Source organism: Cetorhinus maximus, chromosome 3 (assembly GCF_964194155.1).
Source record: "Cetorhinus maximus chromosome 3, sCetMax3.hap1.1, whole genome shotgun sequence".
Lineage (NCBI taxonomy): Eukaryota > Metazoa > Chordata > Chondrichthyes > Lamniformes > Cetorhinidae > Cetorhinus > Cetorhinus maximus.
This window is the reverse complement of record NC_135881.1, coordinates 97,934,823-97,959,382: the sequence shown is the minus strand read 5'-3', so window position 1 is coordinate 97,959,382 and position 24,560 is coordinate 97,934,823. Positions and strand designations below refer to the sequence as shown.

General features: G+C 43.7%; 1 protein-coding gene across 3 annotated transcripts in view; it reads left to right on the top strand.

The window, feature by feature from the left end:
* calcr (calcitonin receptor) overlaps positions 1 to 17,781 on the top strand; it is a 418,788-nt gene extending 401,007 nt beyond the window's left edge. For all 3 annotated transcript variants that reach the window (XM_078538749.1, XM_078538748.1, XM_078538750.1), the window contains 3 exons: positions 10,304 to 10,522; positions 11,557 to 11,598; positions 17,506 to 17,781. In XM_078538749.1, coding sequence (XP_078394875.1) covers positions 10,304 to 10,522; positions 11,557 to 11,598; positions 17,506 to 17,727 — 483 coding nt within the window. In that variant the 3' untranslated portion in view covers positions 17,728 to 17,781. The remainder of the gene's footprint in view (positions 1 to 10,303; positions 10,523 to 11,556; positions 11,599 to 17,505) is intronic.
* Positions 17,782 to 24,560: the final 6,779 nt, after the last annotated feature.

The following is a 24,560-nucleotide window of genomic DNA, read 5'->3' as shown; positions in this document are numbered from 1 at the left end:
AAAAAAGACTGCAGCCCCCCTCTTCAACGATAGGTCTCTTGAGCAACTGCTGGGTGTTGTGGAAACCCGCCAGGATGTGCTGTCTCCTCACTTTGGCCACAGGATTGCTTAGGAGGCAGCGGCAGCAGTGGTCAGTGCAAATGCCCTGCAGAGGAGGACAGCCACCCTGTGCCACAAAAGGATGAATGATCTCCCCCATTCCCCCAGGGTAAGTCACCCTTTTCATCACTCCCAACTCACACACTCACAAACCCATCACACATCGAAAGGGCCCTCACTCATTGCCAGTGCAAGGGACATCACCATTCGCTCTATCACACACACCGTCCTTGTCCTCATCCCGCCCATGGGACCACTCACCACCCACACAGGCCAGGCATACTTATCATCTGGCCCAGCAGGCATCCTGATACACTCTCCCCATCTCTATCCATGCAGCACAAACTGGCTCACAACAGGAGGGAAAGGTTGCAGGCAGGTGGAGGGATGCAGGAGATCAAAGTTCTGACAGAATTTGAAAACAGAGCCATCCAGCTGGCCAGCGATGACCGGGGCCAGTCCTGTGTTGATGGTGAGGTCGGCGCTGCTCTACCAAGTGCGGATCCAGCAGTGCAACATCCATCAGACAACCTGTGAGTGATGTGTCCTCTTTCACAGGCCACTATCATGTACTAATTATCTCCCCTTGCTTTCGCAGGCACATCTGCCAAACAGCCAACAGAGTTTGTGACCCAGGGCCTCTAACCAAGCCCCGAAGAAACCTCTAAAGAGGAATCTGAAGGCACCCGCCCTGAAGTCCCATCACAGTGCTCACCCACACCCTCCACCAGCTCAGAAATATACACCTGTATGGGACATAGCTTTAGAGTAGCCTCGGGACCACAATGTGGTGAGGACATCACACGTTCTGATCCACAGCAGGCGGCGGCAGGGATTTCCCAAGTCCCCAGCACTCGGAGGACTGCTGGAGGCCAGAACATTGCTGTGTCCAAGTCAGATGCCAAGCCTCTGGACTCGGTCATGTCACGGTTACTGGAGCTGCAAAGGCAAGCTTGGGAACAGCAGGACGGGATGTCTGCTGCACCCTTAGATTGCAAGGCACAATGGAGGATTCCGTCTGTCTTCAGGCTGAGGTGATAGCGCCGGCATTGCAACGCACCGAGGTCAACACTGGCAGGACGACGGCTGCCATGGAGACCTGGTCCAGGATGTCACTCTAGTACTGCTGCGTGGGCTTAACTCCATCGCTGATGCCATAGTTGGCCTCCAACAGTTTGTACGCGAGAGGGGCAGCTCGATCTCACTCCAGCTACCCCTTCCGCTCATGGAGTCAGCCAGGGGCCCTCGGGTGCCCATAGAATCACAGAATCACAGTGCAGAAGAGACCCTCAGTCTTCTCTGCTCCAATGAAAACAACCCAAGTCTATCCAACCTCCCTTCATAACTTAAATGTTTCATCCCAGGCAACATCCTGGTGAATCTCCTCTGCATGCCCTCCAGTGCAATCACAACCTTCCTATAATGTGGCGACCAGAACTGTACACAGTACTCCAGCTGTGGCCTCATCAAGGTTCTATACAACTCCAACATGACCTCCCTACTTATGTATTCTATGCCTCGATTGATAAAGGCAAGTGTCCCATATGCCTTTTTCACCACCCCACTAACATGCCCCTCTGCCTTCAGAGATCTATGGACACACACGCCAAGGTCCCTTTGTTCCTCAGAACTTCCTACTGCCATGCCATTCATTGAATACTTCCTTGTCAAATTACTGTATCACCTCACACTTTTCAGGGTTAAATTCCATCTGCCACTTATCTGCCCATTTGACCATCCCGTCTATATCTTCCTGTAGCCCAAGACGCTCAACCTCACTGTTAACCACCCGGCCAATCTTTGTGTCATCCGCAAAATTACTAATCCTACCCCCCACATAGTCATCTATGTCGTTAATATAAATGACAAAAAATAGGGGACCCAGCACAGATCCCTGTGGTACGCTATTGGACACTGGCTTCCAGTCACTAAAGCATCCTTCTGTCATCACCCTCTGCCTCCTACAACTAAGCCAATTTTGAATCCACCTTATCAAATTACCCTGTATCCCATGTGCCTTTGCCATCTTTATAAGTCTCCCATGTGGGACCTTGTCAAAGGCTTTGCTGAAATCCATATAAACTACATCAACTACACTACCCTCATCTACACACCTGGCCACCTCCTCAAAAAATTCAATCAAATTTGTTAGGCGTGACCTCCCTCTGACAAAGCCATGCTGACTATCCCTGATCAAACCTTGCCTCTCCAAGTGGAGATAGATTCCTTCCTTCAGAATCTTCTCCAATAATTTCCCTACCACTGACATGAGACACAGGGAGGAGGATCAGCAGGTGTACACTCCAGAGCCATCCACTCAGGTGAATCTGGGAGTAACCAGCCCAACCGAATCCCATCTTCCTGTGACCTCCCCAGATCCAGCTTCACAGGCCAAGGAGGGTGCCCCTACCACACAGCAGGACCCTGAAAGCAGACTGGGGCTCTCCAAGTCTCGGCCCTCCAGAGGACGCCAACCAAAGTCAGCAGGCTGCCTCCACCTCTGCTGTGGATGTCCGGGAAACACAAAGATGTAGCGTCAGGGTTAGGGAATTTAGGTAAAAGTAACTGCACAGCCTGGGCACGGGTGGTGATCACTTGTACATACTGTCCATTATTGTCTATAAACTCCCAAGAATATCACCCTGCCTGTGGCTCCTTGTTCTGATGAGCAGTGCTTTTGTCACTCAGATGTGAAACCTTTCGGCACAAGGTAAAAGGCAGGTGTCTCAGTCCAGGGCCTCTAACCTGTGCTCTGTGCAGACTTCAGACCACAGTGATGGTCCAGCCTCACGCTCCCTGGAAACATTACAGGCGCCAGAGTTCTCTCATACTCTCTGTGTGCTCAGCACCTTTAAGGTGGGGCTGGTCCCCATCACACCAGCATCTGTGACCAGTGATGCTGTGCACCAGCTCCTGAAGGGCTGAGGTGCTGAAGGCAGACACAGCATCAGATGCATCTAAAGTTTCATGGCTGCATCTCTGAGATGGCCCTGATTATGGAACACAAGTGAGCTGCCCTTAGCCAGACAGGAGTCAGACATTCTCAGAGGCTATGTGAAGATCTAAGGAATGTCCTCACTACATGTTGTCATCATCCTCCTGAGACCAAGCAACTATTAGGGCCTCCACTGCATCTCCATGACAGGAGCATTCTCTCAGAGGGTATTGATGTGGTCATAAGCCAGACTGGAGCCAAACATTCACAACTGCAATGCAAGGATCTATGGGAACACCTCACTGCATGTCGTCATCATCATCCACAAATCTAGCAGCTGAGGGTCTCCCAAGCGCGCCTGCCTCATCTAGCCAGTGTGAGAGCCTCATCCCCATCACCGTCACCACTGAGGACTCCCTCACTCTCATCCCTGTTGGCATCCTCCTCATCGGAGGAGACGTGCAGCTCCCCCATCTCCTCCTCAGCCAGGTCCTCACCCCGTTGCAGCGCCAGGTTGTAAAGGGGGCAGCAGGTGATGACGATGCGTGACACCCTCTGCGGACTGTATTGCAGGGCTCCACCAGACCGGTCCAGGCACCGGAACCGCATTTTAAAAATCTACAAAAAGAGCATTTGTAATGTGTTCAGCAGAAAGGGTTTTGTTAGGATTCTGCTGCTTCATTCTATTTCTATATCAAGCTATTAACCCAGATTAAAATGAAAAAACAATCTCATCTTTGTGCTAGTTTAATCCAGCTGATCCTAATTTTGTATAAAATGTATCATTTTGTATACTGTTGAACAACCTTAGTAATCTCTACAAATATTTGAAAAGAGGATCTGCCACCAGATACAACTTTGCGCAAGGCCATCAATATGATTTACAGAGTGAGGGAGGACGAAGAGGAGAGCTACTGACCAGCCATCTGAGCAGCATGGTAACAGAGGGCACAGAGAGGACTGTGAGAAGAGCTTACCCTGAGGTAGGATCTACAAGCAGTGCTGAAATTACCTCATGATGTCTGAGTGCCAGTGTCTTAACTGGCTGCCGCTCTCCACAGAAGCACTCACTCTATTTATGACATGCTTGCAGGAGAAATAAGCTCCAACTGTGCAGGTAGTCATCCCGATGCCTGTGGCTCTGAAGGTTACGATTGCCTTCGATTTCTATGCCTTGGGATCATTTCAAGGTTCAGCCAAAGATCTCTGTGACATATCACATTCAGCAACCCATCGTTGTATCAGGCTTGTTACTGATGCATTGTTCAGGAGAGTGGATAACCTCATCAAGCTGACCACTGATGAGGACAGCCTAGCCAAGAGAGCAAAGAGCAATCTATTGCACGCATGAGTCCATCAATGCACCTGTGGGACTGCCAGGGAAGTTTGTCAACCTAAAGGGGTTTCACTCCCTGAATGTGCAGATTGTATGTGACCACCATCTGTGGACCCTGCAGGTGCATGCATGGTGTCCTGGGAGTGGCCATGATGCTTATATCCTCAGGCACCCCCAGGTACCACAGCTGCTGCATTACTTGGAGACAAACGCCATCCGTTAAAGAAATGGCTCAAGAAGCCGGTCAGGCATTTGTGTTCTTATGCTGAGGAACGATACAACACTAGCCACGCTTCTACCAGGGCAACTACTGAGAGAGCCCTTGACCTTCTAAGAATGAGATTCCAACACCTGGACCAATCTGTTGGCACCCTGCAGTATATACCAACTGGGGTCTCCCTCGTTGTCATTTGCTGCATGCTACACAACTTGGCATTGCAGTTGGGGGAAGAACTGGCAGATGAGGACATTGTTCACTGTCAAACCTCCTCAGATGAGGAATCAAACTATTATAACACAGCTGGTGGTAAAGGTTGAGTTGTTCAAATCCCAGAGGGGAACTTGAAACAACTGTAATAATCCATTTTTGCAATGTGTAATTTTGAGATGCAGAATTTGAATTCAGCAGGAATAAGACCACTAAGTCTCATGGTTTTTATATGAAACTAAATTAAATATTTATTAACTTAACAACAAATTAAACACATACACATGGCTACAAATTACAACTATGATAACTTTTTAACAAATCCCCAAATTAATCACCCCCAGGTAAATTTCCACGAAGGCAAAAATAACCCATAGAATTTAAATAGACACCTAGCAAAGCACATTTGACCTTATGAATTCCAAATTAGGTTCCTTTGCAAGTTGGTGGGAGGCATACAGGCTGGTTAGGTCTTAAATGCCTCTACCTTACACACAAATTCCTTTTTTTATATACCTTTGAATGTAAATTTTCCATTGTATCACTAGGCCTTTTGAACTTCAGCTCTTCTAACAATAAAACCCTTTTCATAGCATCAATTTTATTAGTAAGCTGAAAAAGTAAGCACATTGTTTGGCTTCTTCTAGCTATGTGCAAGATTTTACCCGCAGTCTTGAATGGTTTATTCAACAAATGCAAATGAACACTTTACCTTACTGTTCACCCAATTAACATCTCAAAACTAGTATGCATCAAAGCACCCTGACTAACTAGCTTTAATCCAATTAAGACACACACAGGCACACACACCCCCACTAGAATTCTATTTTTAAAAATAATTTCCAATAATACTATACACATTAATATCTCTTTGTGACACAAACAATGACTCAGATGAGGAACATCAGGATGCAGAGCAGCATGCTGCACCACATGGGGGTCAGCAAAGAGTGGGTGCCAGGAAGACATGGGAGTCCCTGATAATAAGACAATTCACATAAAGACCTGGAATCCTATCCCCATGAGGAGTAACTAAACGGCATCTTCTGTCCATCAACCCCAATTGGTAACATGCTGCCAAAATCCTAAAGGCCCACATTACCACATCTCTCATTGAGAGAATCTCTGAAGTCCATTGGAAGTGGTGATGGTCTTGCTACCCTTATCATGTAGGTGAGAAACCCCTCACAAAGATGACACAATCATAACAGGTGACATTCATTTAATACGGACATACAAACCTATGAATTAAGAGCTGGAGTAGGCCACTTAGCCTCTCGAACCTGCTCTGCCATTGAATAAGATCATGACTGATCTGATTGTAACCTCAACTCCACATTCCCACCTACCCCTGATAACCTTTCACCTCTCTGCTTATCAAAAATCTATCTAGCTCTGCCTTAAAAATACTCAAAGACCCTGCTTCCACTGCCTTTTGAGGAAGTGAGTTCCAAAGTCTCGTGACCCTCTGAGAGGAAAAGGTTTCTCCTCATCAGTGGAGAGATCATGTGGACCATTTTCCATATCTTAGGAGCATCCTCTCAACAATAGCAGACATAGATGACGAAATTCATCATCACCTCCAATGTGCCAGGGAAGGAATATTTGAGGACCAGGATCCCGCCTCAAAACTAAGATCATGCTTTACCGGGCAGCAGTGATCCTGAACAACCTACAGCAGGCATCTCAAATCACAAGAGAAGTACTCCCGGCGATGCCTTTGCAGGATCCTCCAAATCCAGTGGCCAGAAAGACGATCCAACAGTAACATCCTCTCCCAAGCCAACTTGTCCAACATTGAGGTGCTAATCACTCAAAACCAGCTCCACCAGGCAGGGCATGTCATTCTTATGCCTGACACCAGACCCCAAACACAACTGCTCTACTTGAAACTCAGCCGTGGCAGAAATGTATTCGGAATGTCCTCAAAGCATCCCTAAAGAGGCCAAACATCCTCGCCAATTCATGGGAATCCCTGGCTTGTGACTGTCCAAAATGGAAAAGGTTTATTTGGGAAGGCGCTGAAAACGTCGAGAGAATTTTTCAGGAGCATGCAGAGGCAAAGTCTAAGCATCAGAGAGAGCGCACAAACCTCCAAACATCTAATCTACCTGACCCTCCAAGCATCACTCCATATGTGGTAGAGTCTGCAGTTTGCACATTGAACTTATCAGCCATCTCGGAAGCCATCAAACTGGAGTGGAAGCAAGTCATCCTCGATCCTGAGGGACTGCCTAAGAGGGGTTGGCTGAGCTCAGTGATGAGGTGAGTGCTTGCAGGTCTGAACGTAAACCCAACATCCCCTGAATGTACTGCTGCTTCTGGCTCTCCATGAGAGTCACCAAACTCTCTGCGGAGGAAATCACACGTGCAGATGAGAGGGAGATCACAGCACTCATGGCTTGGATGGACTGCTCCTCTGTCCTTGCCAGGGTGCTCATACCCTCTGGGATTTCCACCAGATCTTCACGCATTTCCCTTTGGGCATCCAACATCTGCTGCCTCACGAATGACTCCACAGGCTTGTCATCCGCCTGAAGTTCAGCATCTTCGTGGTCTCCCACACTCCTCTAAGTGTCAGAGACCTAGACTGTCACAGCTTCCAGCAGCTGGTCCAGTGCTTGTGCGGTAACATATCGGCTGACACACGCATACCCAGCGGGGGGCTAGTATCTGAGCTTGTGGAAGGTATGGAGTGAGGATGGGACAGTGTACCCTCTAAGATCCCCTTCTCTTCCTCAGAGATCAATACCAGTCCCTAGTGGATGGTGACTGCTGGGGCCAAGGACTGACCTGTTGAAGAGAGCAGGAAGTTGACTACCACTCAACACTTCAGATGAAGAGTGAGAAAATATTGCTGCATCTAAGACAGAGAAGTTCCACCATTGGCGCTTGTCATGGTGGTGTTCATCTCCAGCCATTGCCACACACACCCTTCTCTCCCTCCATCCCAAACACACTCCACCATCCCAGAGGGCCCGCTAAGAGTTTCCTCGGCTGATCACCACCCCGGCACTAACTCTGTCCTCTCCTCATCCAACTGATCTGCTCCCCTGTTTATTGGCCAGATCTAGGATGTCCTCCTCCGTCTTTGTCAGCATTGCCACTTTGGCGCTCCCCCACCAGTCCTCATCTTCTCATGCTTGTTGTTTTCCCTCTTCTCCTGTGAAGACAATAGAGCAATGATTAGTTCCATTTCTTGAAGGCTCAATGCCTCAGGTTGGTTCCTACAGGCTCTGGTGCTTCTCTCCTCCATGTTGCATCACACAACCCTTACCATGTTTGCTTCACCACCCACCACCCCCCATTTCCCACCTTCAAAAGCCTGGCAGGGTGTCAATGCTCCATGAGTGTCATTGCGGGAATGCAGGGAGCACTCATCTACTCTCCTGGCTAACACCTCCCGTGCACAATGCATGCTGACCCCCCCCCATTGTTGTCCACTCACACTGAGAGTTTGGATTCTTACTCATCGTTGCAGCAGTGAAGGTCATTCAGCCTTTTACATCCAGATCCTATGGATGACCCCATGGCTACTGGCCTCTGCAACTTCTATCCAGGCTTTCTTGGTCAGGTAGGGGTGTCTCCTCTTCCCATCATGCGAGAGGAGAATCTCCCACGTTCGGTCACAGCCTGAACGAGGGCACACAGGGAGTCATCATCGAACCGTGTGGGCCCCCATGTCTGTGCCTCTGCCATTGCTCCAGGTAGGCAGTCATTTTTCCGGATAGCAATCTGTAGCAGTGTGTGAAGGAATGGAGAGAGTCAACAATCACGGTAAGTGCCTCAGGAGTACTGTGGTTGGCAAGGATCATGGTAGCCCTTCTGTCTGAAATAGTTTTTTACTGAATTCCCTGGCACTGCTCTCCCTCTGTTACCCTGCTGCACCCTGCCATTTAAGCTGCTTGATGGCAGCTGCTCCGTTGTCAGCAACCCCGCACCCACCCAAGTCCTCACCACCAACTCCGCCCTGGGCCTCCTAATTTCTGGCAGTCCTGCCACTTTGCTATTAGTGGATGCCTAGCACTTAACGGGCCCATACGACTGGGCGGGAGGACAAGCACCAACCACTTCTGTTTCTGCCAACATTATCCCTCCACCTAGTGTAAAATCCCAGCCTATGTTCAAATAAGTTTGCTTCAAATATTTGCAAAGTAATAAAGTGCTCGGAACAAAATTATACTTTATTCACGTGTTGGTGTTAAATGTAGTCACTAATTATTGACTTTGAAAAAATTTAATGTAAGTTTGGCAAGGATATAAATCTTATTCAATTGGAAACCATTCATAAACCATTCAAACTATCAGATTACTCCTTTCATAGATGAGCCATAGGTAATAGATATCTTCAATTCCATCCCATTCAGTGAATCACCTGAGGGAAAATTCTGCAAAATATTTCCAGAAACTCCAAATATTATTGAATAAATGTATACATTATTCATAGTACCAGTAGTGGCTTGATTAATAGCATACTTGCCTCTGAGCCAGAGGGTTGTGGATTCAAGTTGCACTTAAAACTAGGCTGTCACTCCAATGCAATGCTGAGGGAGTGCTACATTGTTAGATATGCTAGCTGCCTTTCAGAAGACAAATTAAACTTTGGCTCTGTCTCTCTCACGTGAATGTAAAAAGAATTCCATGGTCCAATTTTGCAGAAGAGTTATTGCTTATGTCCTGGCCAATATTTATTCCTCAATCAACATCATTAAAACAGATTGTCTGATCAATATCAATTGCTGTTTATGGGAGCTTGCTATGCACAAATTGGCTGTTATGTTATTGTGGTGTATATCACAACACTGGCTACAGTTTAAAAAGTGTTTCATTGGTAATATAGTGCTTTGGAATAATGTCCAGAGGTATTGAAAATCACTTTATGAAGTCAAAACTTTCTTTGCTGTAATTATGACAGTAAAGGTTTAACTCTGAACTACACCCTTACAATCTTAACATCTCTATTTTATCATCAAAAAAATTAATATTTTTACTTTCTCATGCACAAGAGCATGTCAATTTATGTGTTTCTCTGGTATGTTTAGATAAGTGTGTATGTATAATATAGTTGAGCATGCCTCCTGGTTCATCATCGATAATCATGGTCTCCTGGAGCTTGTTTGATTGCCTTAGGGAGTTGAAGAAATAAGTATTTTTGTTTTTGCCTTTTCCCAGGAACTGGCATTACCAGTGTTTAGGGAAGGCGGCACATGAGATTGCACTATCTAACAGATATGAGGACACAAATGGGCCTGGTGGTCTTTTCTTTCCCTTCATATTATCGTACTTATGTTTATATGCATTTGCTTCACATATTTGCATTTTTGTCAATCTGTTCAATATCACTGAGCTAAATACTTCTGTAGAATCTTCTTCTAACAAAAACAAATCTGTTTATTTCTTGCAAACAATAAAGCATCTAAAGTCAAAACCTAACCCTGAAATTTGGATTTGTCTCATGTCTCACCATTGTCTTACTGATAGAGAATTGCTTCCCGGTCATTCGCAGGTGAACCTTTTCTTCTTGCTCAACATAGTGCGTGTCCTGGTTACAAAGTTGAGAGATACACACCGCACAGAAACCAATATGTACATGAAGGCTGTCAGAGCAACTTTAATACTTGTGCCACTGCTGGGAATTCAGTTTGTCATTATTCCTTGGAGACCAGAAAACCGACTTGCTGGAGAAATTTATGACTATATTATGCACATATTTGTGCATTACCAGGTATGCCACTGGGCTGCTTTCTAAATATGTTTTCAGTTTGTTGAAGGCAATTTAGGTACCCATAGTAATGTAATTTATATTAAGTTAGCCCTAATTAGAATCCTGCAGCCTACATGGGCCACACTACTACTCTTGCCCTTACACAGGTTCACAATGTACCCTCTCCTCCTTTGCCTTTCCTTAACGATTCCCACTCCAGTTCGCAGAACCAGTCTTTCCTAATTTGCCCCTTACTGCTCTAGTGCTGCTCTAGTCTCCTACAATGCTGCTGTATGTTCTGGACAGAAAATCCTGATTTGGCAAAACCATCACAAGAATTCCCGCTTGTAATATGCAGTAAGATTCCGTTCCAAGACTAGCAGGAACCAGGAGGAGCAGGGAAAGGGGGAACTGGAAGGAGTTAGTTAAAGAGGTTAGCATGGATAATTTTCATGAGGGAAGGGCTGTGTGTTTTTGCAGGGTATTATGATTTTCATTAATTCTTTGACAAAATGTGGCCATGATTTTCCAGTGACCTCACACATGGCTTAGTCCTTAGCAGAGGTTGACTTTCTTTTCTAACAAGTCTTTCCTATTGAGAAACAAAACTTCTAAACTTTTCTGCTGGTTAGACAATAAATTATTGGCAATGGTATGTTTGTCTAGTAACATCTGGGTTTATTTTTCACCACAGGTAATGAATACCAGATTAACATATTCAGTGTCTCAGTGGCAGCATTTAGGTTAGAAACCTAGGTTCCCAAGTCCTCTGTTTTGTTCAACCAGAAGGCATTGAAACCATTAAAGACACTAGAAAATATGTTTGCTTTATGATACATTGTAAAGTTTCTGAGCGACAGCAACCAGCACAAATCGGAAAATGATGGGCTCTTTATATGTCTTCCAGGGGCAGCATTGGGGCAGTAAGTACCTTAGGCTGGTTTAATATGTTAAAGGTACTATATCAATTCAAGATGTTGTTATTTTTATTTCTGTTGCTTCATCATGATGTCTTTTTGTGCATATTAATTTATGCATATTTTATTTCCCCACAGGGTTTGTTAGTGGCCACCATATTTTGCTACTTTAATGGAGAGGTAAGTGAAAAAAGACGTGCCAAAGATGCATCAGGAACCACATCCATTACAGTGTGCATAAGCAGTTATTATGTGTTTAGTTTATAATAGTGCCTTCCTGCAATAAATAGAAGAAATGTATGCTGATATAAAGATACAGTAAACAGGAGCACCTGAATATTTAACACTACCCAGGCAGATGTACCCTATACTCTGCTGGATGTTATGCTGTCTTCTCATCATGGTAGCCTGGAAGTGTAACACAAAACAAAAAATCATAACTAAAATGTGGTAGAAGTAAAAGGACCAAACAATTGGTTCCATTATACAGCACTCTGTGGATACAAGAAGGCATCTCAGAGCACTTTCAATAAAGGGGGAAAGAATATTGTGGACACTGAGTCCAAGGAAAGACTAAATAAAGAGACAGGCGTGGCAAAACAAAGGTACAATCAAAGAGGAAGGTTTTTAAAGTAGTGAAAGAGGTGTCAAGAGAAAGGGGAATGAGGAGAGAATTCCAGAGTCTGGAGCAACTGAATTAGCAGCTGCCAATAATGGACTAAGGGAACAGGGTAAAGTAGAAACCTGGGGCAGGATTTTATGTCCTGCGGGCGGGCAGGCGCCCAACCCAATCAGGTATAAAATAGCGCACAATGACGTGGGGTGAGCTTCCCTACGTCACCGCGCACTCGTGTGATATTTCAATCAGTGGGCGCACGCGGGAGTCGGCAGCATGCCCGCTGACAATTAAGAGGCCTATTAAAGCCATTAATCAATTAATTTAAACCTATTTTTCGACCAGGCAGCCTTTAGATTTTTTAGGAAACCTCATCCAAGGGCAGATGTTCATGTGAGTGAGTCCTTTGTGGGGACATGTTTTGCACATTTTCAGAATCTTTATTTTTGGTTTTACAATTCTTCTGTTCCCAGAGGCAACATCCTGCCTTCAAGGAGCTTTCAGTGCACGCTCCCCGTCTCATGCGCAGACTTTTGCGCTCGTACTCCCATTAATTAGCCAGCCAGCGTGAAATTGCGGTTGGGGACCAATCGTGGGTGGCAGACCCACTTCCCGGCCACTCCCAGGCCCGCCCGCCTGACGACTTGAAAATCTTGCCCCTGGTGTTAGAGAAGCAGATATGTGTGTGGGAAATTTAGGAAGGAGAAGAGTAGCAATGGTGGCATGGGACAAAGATGGAGAGATTAGAAAGCAAAGAAACTTGATATCAACACACAGAGGCCTGGGGTGGCAATGAGGTTAACATGATTTTACAAAAGAGATATCACATTTGACAAATTTATTGTGATACAGCATTGCAAAAATGTGATTAGACTTCAGTTCTCTGCCCAAATGCAGATCCGACCCACAGCACCACAACCTCCACCGCAGGTAGGGCAAGGAGGCAGGACCCGAATCCATCCTAGCCAGAATATGTATTGAACCCTGTGCTGTCGGCACCAATCTGATCCGCAGCAACCATCCAGCCAATTGGCCCCCTAAGGAGTCCGAGTTGCTGTGGCAACATACACTTTTACATGCATGTTTTAGTCCGGAGCTATAGATAGTGGTAGCAGAGGCTTCAATTTTCGTCATGTGGCTGACCAGGAATCTCTCCTGCTCTTACCACCTACCTTTAGCGTATGTTGATACACAATCTGTTTGGCCATGTTATGGACACATCTTTCTTGGCCATCAAGTCCTGGAATGGGACTTGAACCAGAGCTTCTGGCTCAGAGGCGGTGGCTAGCCACTGTGCCACAAGACATCATGATTAAACTATTAAATGAGAAGTAGCTTTTCATTTGTTCATATAATTGAGTGTAAAACAAATGTCTCACAAATATATTTTTGTACATCCAAATCCTTGTGAAGGCTGTTACTTTTAAACTAGACACAAGAAAAAGTCTTGTGCATCCAAAAAGGATTAATTGTGTGAGGACAAAGGTGTTTTGACTATTCAAGTGCAAAATTATTTATTATCTCACACCAAACAATTCTCCAAAATTTCAGCTAGCATAAAACTGTTCAACATGACATTGATTGACAATTACTCCCAAGATATATAAAAAATAAGTGGTCCACAGAGAATCATTATGGGGATGCTTAGAGAATGAACAAGCAGTATGTGGAAAATAGATAAATAAATAAGCCTGAAGAATAAATTAAGAACAATTGGCAAATGTATAACAAACACCAACGCATGCATTATATGCATTTAAAAAATAAATGAGTGCTTGAGGAATGAATGAGCTGCACTTGGAAATGAATGAGGAGTACTTAAAGATTGAGAAGAACACATTTGGAAAATAAATGAGGTGTACTTGGGTATGATATCCTTGTGGTTATAGTAATAGACTAATAAGTTAGAAGGACGTGAGTATAAATCCCACCATGGTAATTTATGAGAATTAACTTCAACACATCTGTTAACCTGTGAGCGAGAACTAAAAAAATTGACTATGAAAGCTGCTGAATTAACGTTAAATCCCACTAGTTCATCAAATAGGTATCTACCACCCCTCCATTTGACTCCAATCCCACAATACATGATTAATTATTGCTGCCTTCTGAAGTGGCCTAGTTTTAAAACAGAAAATGAGAAACAGATGGAAAACCCAAAAAGGAGTTTGAAAATGAACAAGGAGCACTTGAGGAATGAATAAATGACAAAACACTTTACTGTGAAATTTTATGTTCATCAAGCTGGGGAATGTCATTGGTTGAGCATGCAACATTTTGGCAGTCAGCATCAAGCATTTCATTCTCGATTGCAGCACAGTGCATATGCAGGATATTGCTTCCTGCTCTATGTGCCAATTATGGGGATGAACATCCTCTTATTGAAACCTTTAACCACAAACAGTGGGTTAAATGAGATTTCCTACTAACCTATTTACAACAGTTGTCAGCAAAAGGAATGTCACTTTAACATAAACATAGCCTTAGATGGGCAATCTTTCTGCACAAGTATAGTATTTTCATCTTGCTCATTACGCAAGCAAATTGAAAATAAAGTAGACCAAAAATTGTGGTTTTGCAAATTCCACATCTACTTCTTCAGTAAAATTAGTAAAAATAATCCTTAATAATGCCTCAAGAACAGAAAATTAAATTCAACTTCCTTCCAGAAACTATGGACAATCTACCTCATCATGAATCCTGCCTTCCCATTTCATTTCCTGGGGAAATTTCTTTACAGAGATGCCCCCTGGTAATCAGGTAAAACTCCAAAATATTAACACATCTTCTCCACTTCAGCTCTGATCTGCTACACTCCACAGAGAAACCCTTTCTTTAATGCTTCCAGATTACTTCTATGTATGCAACTTAAAACCCTGTTTTCAGTCAGATACTTATTGAAATAAATCAAAATACTGCGGATGCTGGAAATCTGAAATTAAAACAGAAAATGCTGGAAAAGCTCAGCAAGTCTGGCAGCATCTGTGGAGACAGAAACAGAGTTAATGTTTCGAGTCTGTATGACTCTTCTTCAGAAATAATTGTTGAACTTGTTTTGGAAGCAGTCAATCGAATTAAACTCTGAGCAAAAGAATTCTCTTCATCTCTAGTCTCAATTTTATTACTTTTAAATCCATGTACTCTAAATTTGCATTTACAGTTGAAACCCAACCGTCTGCTATTGTACCTAAGCCTCTCAGCAGTTAAAAGACTCTCTCAATCTTCCCTCAAATGAACAACTCTGAGCAACTCTGCTCAGAAATTATAATTCAAAAGCTCAGCCAAATGTATAACAAACACCAATGTATGCATTAATATGCATTTCAAAAGTAAACGAGTTCTTGAGGAATGAATGAGCTGCACTTGGAAATGAATGACGAGTACTTACATATTGAGAGCTCAGCTCTCAAATACAAGAAAATGATGAGTGATTTAGGAATAATTGAAAATGTTGCAAAGCAATTTAACAATGTAGCAGATGTGGAGAAAAAGAACAAACTAAAATATATATGAAGTATATATGAAGTGGCTTATATTTTTTTCTTCATCCATCTTCCCCCCCGCTGCCACCCAGAAACACAAAAGCCAGGATTTTACGCTCCCTCTGGCAGTAGGATGTTTGGTGGGGGTGGAGGGATGCATAAAATGGGGTACATGGCAGCAGCACCATACCTGTCACCTAACAACCCCCATCCACACCCACCCTTATTTACCTTTGGCAGGGAAGACATGAGGGGGATGGGAAGGGCTGCTCATCCACGGGCCATTTGAAGCCCTTAAGTGGGCAATAAATGGTCTCCTCCCACTACTAACTGGATTTTGCCACAGTAGGGAAGGCCAGCAGCAAGTGTCTAGGCTACGCAATAAAACTTGGTGAGCCTGTCAAGCACGGGGCGTGGTGCCTCCTGTTAAAGCAACCTGTTCTGATCGGAGGTCCCCCACCCCAAGGGGTCCTAGTCGATACCCCGGACTTACCTCTGTCTGGGCTCCATGGCTGTTCTTCTTCAGGGGACTACGTGAATCCCAGCAGTGGCCACCACTCCCAGTGATGCTGCTTGAACAAGAGAGCCAACATTCATTTGATTGGCTAGCAGCTCTCAGAGATGGGGCTTCCTCTCCATTGGGGGCAGATGAAGGCCCATCTCAAGCCAATTGACAGCCTGACGGCTGATAAATGGCTGCAGAGTGAGCCAGCCAAGTGCAGGCAACTTGCCCCTGACTTCTTTACCAGGTAAGGAGGACCCCACCTTCCACATAAATTCAAACCAAAGTGTTGGTGATTTTTGGGCCCACTGACTGCTATCAGAAAGATTAGCCAGGTGCCCTTAAATCTTATGGTGGACCCCTGCTACATCCTGTAAAGAAAGTACGAAACTCATCTGATCTAAAGGAATAGCCCTGCAACCTGTAACACCTGCTTTCTCTGGGACTATGCTGGGGTAGCCCAGCAGAAACCCAAGAAAACAGTAGAAGCCACATTTCTGGTGGCATACCTGAGCCATTGCACCAATTTCATGGGAAGGATTTTCCCCCCTGTTGGGGGGGAAGTTCAGCAGCGGGAGCGCCTCCGATCGGGGGCACGCTGCCATTTTACGTGGGTGGGCCAATTAAGGCCCGCCCAGCGTGACATCCACCAGGAAGCACTATGCACTCCCTGAGCAGGTGGGGGGGATTCCCTAAGCCAGGAGTGCGCTCTTTCGCGCATGCGTGCAAAAGAGCACATTCATCTCCCTGAGGCTAAGTGCTGCCTCAGGGAGATCGGCGCCAAATTCAAAAATGGTCAATGCACAAAAATAAAATTTTCCCGACATGTCCCCTCATGTGACACTGTCACATGAGTTGGGACATGTCCATCACTTTTATTCAAACTTTTATTAAATTTTTAAAAACCTACATGAAACCTCATCCCACCCGTGGATGAGGTTTCATGCTTTTTATGAAGCCCGCCAGGGCTCCCGGCCTGTCCACCAACCTTAAGGTTGGACGGACAGGTCCATTAACTAGTTGAATCAGTTTTTCAATGGCCTTAATTGGCCGTTGACAGGTCGGTGGGCTCACAGCTGATTCGGTTGCACTCCCACCGACCTGAAAATTGAAATGAGGCGGGGTGACATCGGGAGTTCCTCCCGACATCATCCTGCGTCATTTTACGCGTCGGCGAGTGGGCCCCGCCCCCCCGCTTGCCGACCTCAGTATCCTGCCCCATATTACAGGGTGTGAGTTTTCTGTCCACACCGGATATTACTCAGGAAATGGTTGTGAAGCAAACAAACGCTAGATGGGACAGACACCTGACATCATGAGCCTCAACTGCACCTTCATCTGTCTGAGTTGTTAGGCTAGGATATTTTTGATAGAATCAAAGAACTTTAAAGCAACATACTTCCAATATTGCTTCCATTAACATACATAAAACCAGAGCTTATAATGTCAAACAAATGATGACTTTCCATGGTTTATGTCAACCTTAGATGCAAGCAGCTCTGAAGAGACAGTGGATGCAATATAAAATGCAGCTCGGCCAGCGACGGCGCGAGCACTGCTCCATGCGTTCAACCTCGTATACAGCAACATCTATCACAGAGGTTCCTGTTTACCTGTATCATCAGGACAGCAATAGTGAACATTTAAATGGAAAATACGTGGAGGACTCTGAAATCACTGCCCTGAAATCAAAAGAGACGTTTGCTTAACTTGACTGAAATCAATAACAAAATAAAACATATGATTTGTATTTTACCCCTTAAAACTTAGGCTCCAGTATCAACTGAAGGACTCTAAAATAAGCAACCGAACCCAGCAGGGGGAAAAAAAAGTCAACTCTCTTCTGGTAACTGCAGTCAAGAATGGAGCCAGACAAGGCAGATGTTACAATATTTCACACATTACTACTTTCAGAAACCTGACTGGAAAATGGAGCTGTTAGTTGACGCGTGTGGCATTTCCATGGCTGCGAATCATTTAAAAAATAAGTCCCCACTACAAAAGTGTGGCTGAGAAGAATTCAAAGAGCTTACGCCAGGATCACAGGCTATAAACAAACGTCGCCAAGGCGGTGTGCAACTTAGCACGCTGGGACAGTGTGTAGTAAATCTGAACCAAGCGCATTGCTGATTTCAAGCGGTTGATTTATAGCTTTGAATTTTATTAATCGGCTTTGTTGTGTTCCTCATAAAAATTAAGTGGCCTTAAAGATTTAGTTTTTGGCCCCAAAGCCATTTTTTGCGTTACTACTAGTTTGAAATTGTTATTACTTCACAGACTTACAGGTGTTCCTAGTTCGCAAGGTACATCTTATTTCATTGTATTGTGGCTTTTTACTGTGGAAATAAACTGCATGCACAAAGGCACACTGGCCGGAACTTTTCCACAAGGTGGTAAGTGGCTCCTGACCACACACAGTCAGGCGGCAGGACCTTGGGTGTCAATTTCCCTATGGCGGCCAACTAAGAGGCCACTACTGAGACCCCAGACCCTCCTGCCTTCTAGAGGTGTCAATCAGAGGGCCAGCAGCTCAGCAACCTTGGCAACCCCAAGGGAGGGAGTTGCTGCTGAGGCTGCAAGACGAAGAGGATATCTTCATGCTGAGGTGCCCTCAAAAGCAAGGTAGGTTTTTTTTGTATTTACCATGCCAGGACCAGGGAGGCAGACACCAGCGATTAGGGAGGAGGTGCACCTTCCAGCAGTGGTGCCATTGCCGCAGGGTCAGCTGTTGCCTCCAAGAATCCCTCTGTGGGCCATGGAGCAGCCATAAAAGAGGGTCCCCCCTCTCCCGGGAACCCATTCAGAAGTCGCCAGGATTGCCCTATGATGTCCGTCATCCAACTACATCTAGGTTGACCCCTCTTTTTGCTGCCCCCCACTCTGGCCTCTAGAGGAGACCTCTGTAACTTTTCAGCTCTGATCAAATGGCCGGAATACTGACATTTTCTTTTCTGGATGTCACTTTTTAGAATTATTTTTGTTCGTACAATTTCAAGTATTGATCTTCATTGATCTTATGTTCTGTATCTGGAATTTTGAGCATACATCTTAGCATCCATATTTCAAAGGTCTCTATTTTCTTCTACAGATCTTTACTGATTGTCCAGATTTCTGAGGTATACAGGAAAGTAGATAGAATGTAGCATCTTCCGAGTTATTTCCTTGAAACATGCTTGGGTTTTCTTGTTAATACATTTTTCATCTTCACAAAATTATTTCTAGCTATCTCTATCCTCCTTCTAATTTTTGGCATCACATCCACCATCTTCTGTTATCATTTGCCCTAAATGGACAAACTTATCTACTTGTTCCAGTGTGACACCATCCACTCCAATCTTCACTTTGGTTTCTTCTAATGTATTTCTTACAACTACCTTAGTTTTTGTCTTTTGGTGTTCATATTCAATCCATATTCTAAATTTGATCTACAATATTTTGTAGGGCCTCTTCTGATTTTGCATGTAGCGCTGTGTCATCAGCACATCACAAGCTTGTTATGTTCTTGCCTCCAGTTTTTACCCCTGAGTTTCCCACGCCTGAGAAAATCCAGTGGTGGTGGGAAGACTGCTGCAACTGGGGAGATGCCGCAGTGGAATTGGCCGCTCAGATGCCAGTGCCAGCGAGGGGGAGCACCTAGATGTAGCACCCGAACACGTAAGCTTAAGGCACCTTAGGCAAGCTATGGGTTTCTCACTGGTGGTTTTATGTTGCCCTGCTGTTAGTTGATGACAAGTTGGTGTGATCCATAACACCCCTGAGTCAGCAGGTTGTGGGCCAAGTCCCTCTCCAGGACTTGAACACAAAAGGCAAGGCCAACACTTCACAACAGTACTGAGGGAGCACTTCACTGACAGGCGCCGTCTTTTGGATGTGACATTAAACCAGGGCCCTGTCTGCTCTCTGAGATGGCCTTAAAAGATATCATGGCACTATTATGAAAAAGAGAAGGGAGTTACCCAGAGTGTCCTGGCCAATATTCATCACAAAAACAGATTATCTGGCCATTATCACAAAGCTGTTTGTGGAAGCTTGCTGGGTGCAAATAATCTGCAGTATTTCCTACAGCAGTACAATATACTTCAGAAGTACAGGTTTGAAGGCATTAAGGCACTTGTACAAATGCAAGTTATTTTTTTTTAATAAACATGTAAATGGCTTCATTGCCATTTTGATCCCAGCAAGATAACAAATAGCTTCACTATTGCAGCTGTCTGAGTGCAGTGAACTGTAGCAAGAAGCAGCATCTTGGCATTGCAAGGTGAAGAAACAAACCAGGCAAAAAGGCAAGGCTGAGAAATTTCTTCTAAGTTAGCCCTTTAACAAAGAGCTTATAAATAGTTGTTTGGTAGTACAGAACTTGAGTATTGCTGAAAAAAGAGACATGTTGAAGCTTTTCATCTTGCACTCATCAGGACACTTTGCAAGAACACCATTATAAGGGGAAAACAACAATATATACTGTTTGAGAAGAGAGTGTTGGTTGGTTGGCAAGTGGACTCTGATTGGTAGAGGCGTTGCCATGGAGAATGCACCCATTCACAGCGACTTACTCACATTGACAGTCACAGCTTGCTTCAGGCCCTGCATCTAGATTTAATTTAATTAGGTGTCTTTTTGTATATATAACCTGCAAACCACAAGAGCAAGGCTGTAGCAGAAATTACCATTCCACATTGTGATGCCAAATAATCTGTTTAGTAAGGAGCTGTGAATGAGACACTGATTTCACAAAAGTAGTTTGGAATGGATGGAATTAATTTTTGTGTACATATTATCAAGTTATTTAAAATCCTGTATTTTCTAATTACTCTTTTTTAAAATATAATTTCCAAACATTTGATTGAAAGATAATGCCAAGCTTCTCCATGCTGAGGCAGTGGTAAAGTAGAAAGCATGTGTTAAAAATTCCTCTGGTGCCTATGTATAATCACACCATTGGTGCATCAATGAAGATTTCTCCTGTTCGGTATTCCTACTAAGATTGTAAATATCCCCTTGTAAAATTTTCCCAAAGTCTGTCTAGAAATATAGAACAAAGAAGGTCTTTTACGCACATATTTATGACTTGGTTGCATATAATCATCAGAGGAATTCTTCCTCCCATCTTCCCATCTTACTCAGGAGGTATGAGTAAAAATCTTATGGATTATACAGCGTACTGGACTAGGCACAGGTAAATGAAAATGACAAACTCAGTGAGTCCTGAGTAATCTTGTCTAAGCTAATAGCTCTAAACTTTGTCCATGTTTTTTACTGAAAATTTATCACAGTGTACTTCACTAGCCTCGCAAAAAGGGTCAGCCCTCCCCACCTAGAAATGTGTTTTAACTAACTTCCTGGTGAACAAAAAAGCTGAGAATTATAACAAACATGATGAATTCCCAGACTCCAGGCCCATTTGATAAAAGACTTCTTTGTCTGAAAGACATTTTTAACTAGTAGAAATATCTTGGTGTTATTATACAGCAATGAGACCCAACTGTAGTCTGGAAATCTTAACTGGACATAAGCATTGCTAATGTTACATGAACATATAAATTAAACACTCTCATGGTGCAGTTAAATGGGCACTAACCTCCCTACCTTGTTCATATTTAACTGTTTGACCATAAACAGTTAAACTTTTTAAAAGAGACACTGCAGCCAACGTTATCTTTTGTGACAGAGTGGGCTTTTTTGCTGTCTGATGTTGCTGCTATGAGGCCCAAGCAATTCTGCAGCCCACATTTCCATCAAACCAACACTCTGATGAATCTCGCCAGTTCAGGAGGGCAGGTAATCTGCTCCATCTGACACGTCAAAAACGTGTGCTAAAGGTTTTGAGCCATCTTTTGATTGATCTCTAGGGGTCCCATTAAGGTAAGGCTACTGAACATCTGGTCTAACAGGGCAGATCATGGATGTATCACACTCCACCCACTTGTACCTCAAAATTGCAACTGGTGTCCTGTGTATGTCATAACACCCCGATTTGCATATTAAAGTGGCCTCCCACCTGAAACAGCAGGCAGTCTAGCCAACCAACAGCGGCTACAACGGCCACATAAAAAGGGACATAAATGAGCTGATACCATTTCAAGACCACTAATGCTGCATGCACGCAGGTGACCACAGTTAAAATTAACTTCACCAATTCTATTTAAGGCACTATCAAATACCATTTCCATTGTTACAACCAGTTGCATAATATTTGACCACCCAAAGGCTCCAGGATAATTAATGGATTTCATGCTAGCCACACCCTGGAGAACAGGGAAGGAATCTAATATTAAATTATTTCCCCTCCCTATAGAAAGAAATAAAATACTACTGTTTGAAAACAGTTTAATCTTACTGCAAAAATATGGGCTTGATTTTAACTCCCGTTCCCACCTCTTTGGTGGAATTTAGGTAGGGGCAGTTACAACGGAGCAGTGGACTCACCAACTTCTTTCTTCCCAAAAACTAATCAGAACAGTTTTAAATTGTAGGTGGCAAGGATATCTGCCCAAAGCCAGCATGTTTTTCTTTAAATATGCAGGTGAGGCTCTAATTAAATAATTGGGGCCTGATTTACGATTTTAACTTAAGATGAGAGCAGGGCAAGGAGTGGTGGCTTCACTGGGATAGACTATTCCCCACCCCACCATCTCTCAGTTGCGTAACATTTAACCATCCAAAAGTTCCAAAATAATTAATGGATTCTATGCTTGGCAGGTTGAGTTGCTTCCTGAAGTTTACAGCTGAAGAAGTAGCTAATTTTTAACAATAATAAGCAAAAACCAATAAAGACAACCAAATCCTTCATGAGAACGAGTATATTCTTATATTCCATTCATCGCTATCTGTGTCTTTTTGTACTTCAAAAACAGTTTAAGCCTTTTCATATATAAGGAATTAATGTACACTCTATTGCTTTATGTAATGTGTAGTGTTCTGTTACATTGTGCACTATAGATAATGTTACAAAGAACTTGCTGTAAAATTTTACCAATGAGACACTCTGAACTTGTCCCCTAATCCATGTGTTTGTTTTTGATGTTTAATTTTTAATTTGCATCATTTTATCAGTGTTTATCTCCAATACAATTCATGTTTCAGAAGTTATTCAGATGTCACCTCAACATGTTGGCAGTTTTGTATTAAGCACATTACTAAAATGAAAAGTTCTGGCTTCTGAAATAGCTGTGATTTAAAATTTATGTGAATAAATTGTACCAGTAAAGCTGAATTGAAAATATTATTACTTTGCATTCATGTAAGTGTTAGAAGGTGGACTGTAGGGTTGGTACTTTGGTACATTGGCACTGTGTGGTGATAGAATACAAGGACACAGGTCGGATCTCTGCACTGTAACTGCAACCAAGGATCTGACATGGAGCAAGGGAAAATCATTCCAACTTGCTCTGACATAGACATATTTCCCATTAAGGTTGACTTGAGAGCATTGGCACCAGGCTGTATCCTTTCTAAGGTGGGTAATGAAATGTGGCTCCACACCCTGAAGAATAGGGAAGGAATCTAATAGTAAATTATTTCACCCCCCCCACCCCCACCACTCATAGAAATAAATAAGCTGCCACTGTTTGCATGTGATGGTTTGAATTTTGGTTAACTTTCTCAGTTAGAAGCTCAAAGTATCACCAAGGCCACTGATTCCTCAGAAATGTTCACATTCATGCAATGTCACATCAGGTAAACTAACTCAACAATATGTGGCATAATGATGCCATTTCATGAAGTCATTTTCATGAGATAAAATGATCAGATTGCATTCTAATTACTGGAAGTGTTTTGTCTTTGAAAATTCACTCAAATAGTTGTGTTCTCCAGCAACAGGTTCATTACCATAAACACTGCCTCCAGCCAAACTGTAACTAAAGTATAAAGAAATGCAGCATGTTATAAAATTCATCATTTCTTTTTGCCTCTGATATGTGAATCTTTATCTACCACAGATTATATTTTTAATGCTCATTGAACTTCGTGGCAGTGTGATCAGGGAAGCACTGACTCAAGCTAAGTAGGATCAGAAGATAGAAATAGAAAGTGCTGAAAAAGCTCAGCAAGGCTGGCAGCATCTGTGGAGAAAGAAACAGAATTAACCTTTTGAGTTGAATATAATCCTTCTTTAGAACTGAAGAAGTTACGAAGCAGAGTCATATTTCACTTATTCTCTCTGTTTCTTTCTCCACAGATGGTACCAGACCTGCTGAGGTTTAACAGCTCTTTCTGTTTTTATTTCAGATTTCCAACATCTGCAGCATTTTGCTTTTATTTTAGGATCAGGGGATGGTGGATAATTGGATCAAGGCTGAGGTGGGACTGGGCTACAATAGGGGGAAAGGTACGAAGGGGCTGAGATGGACAAGAAGCTAGTAGGAAGAAGGAGGAAAGCCAAGCAGAGTGATACATAAAGGGAGTAGGAAGGTGAACTAACAGGAAAGGCAAGAGGAGAGATAAGGTGTGGCAGAGAATCAAAAATCATCAACACAGCTTTCATTTTTTGAGGCCCAGCCATAGTTTATTGCATTTATTGAATTTAATTTTATAACTTGAGTAG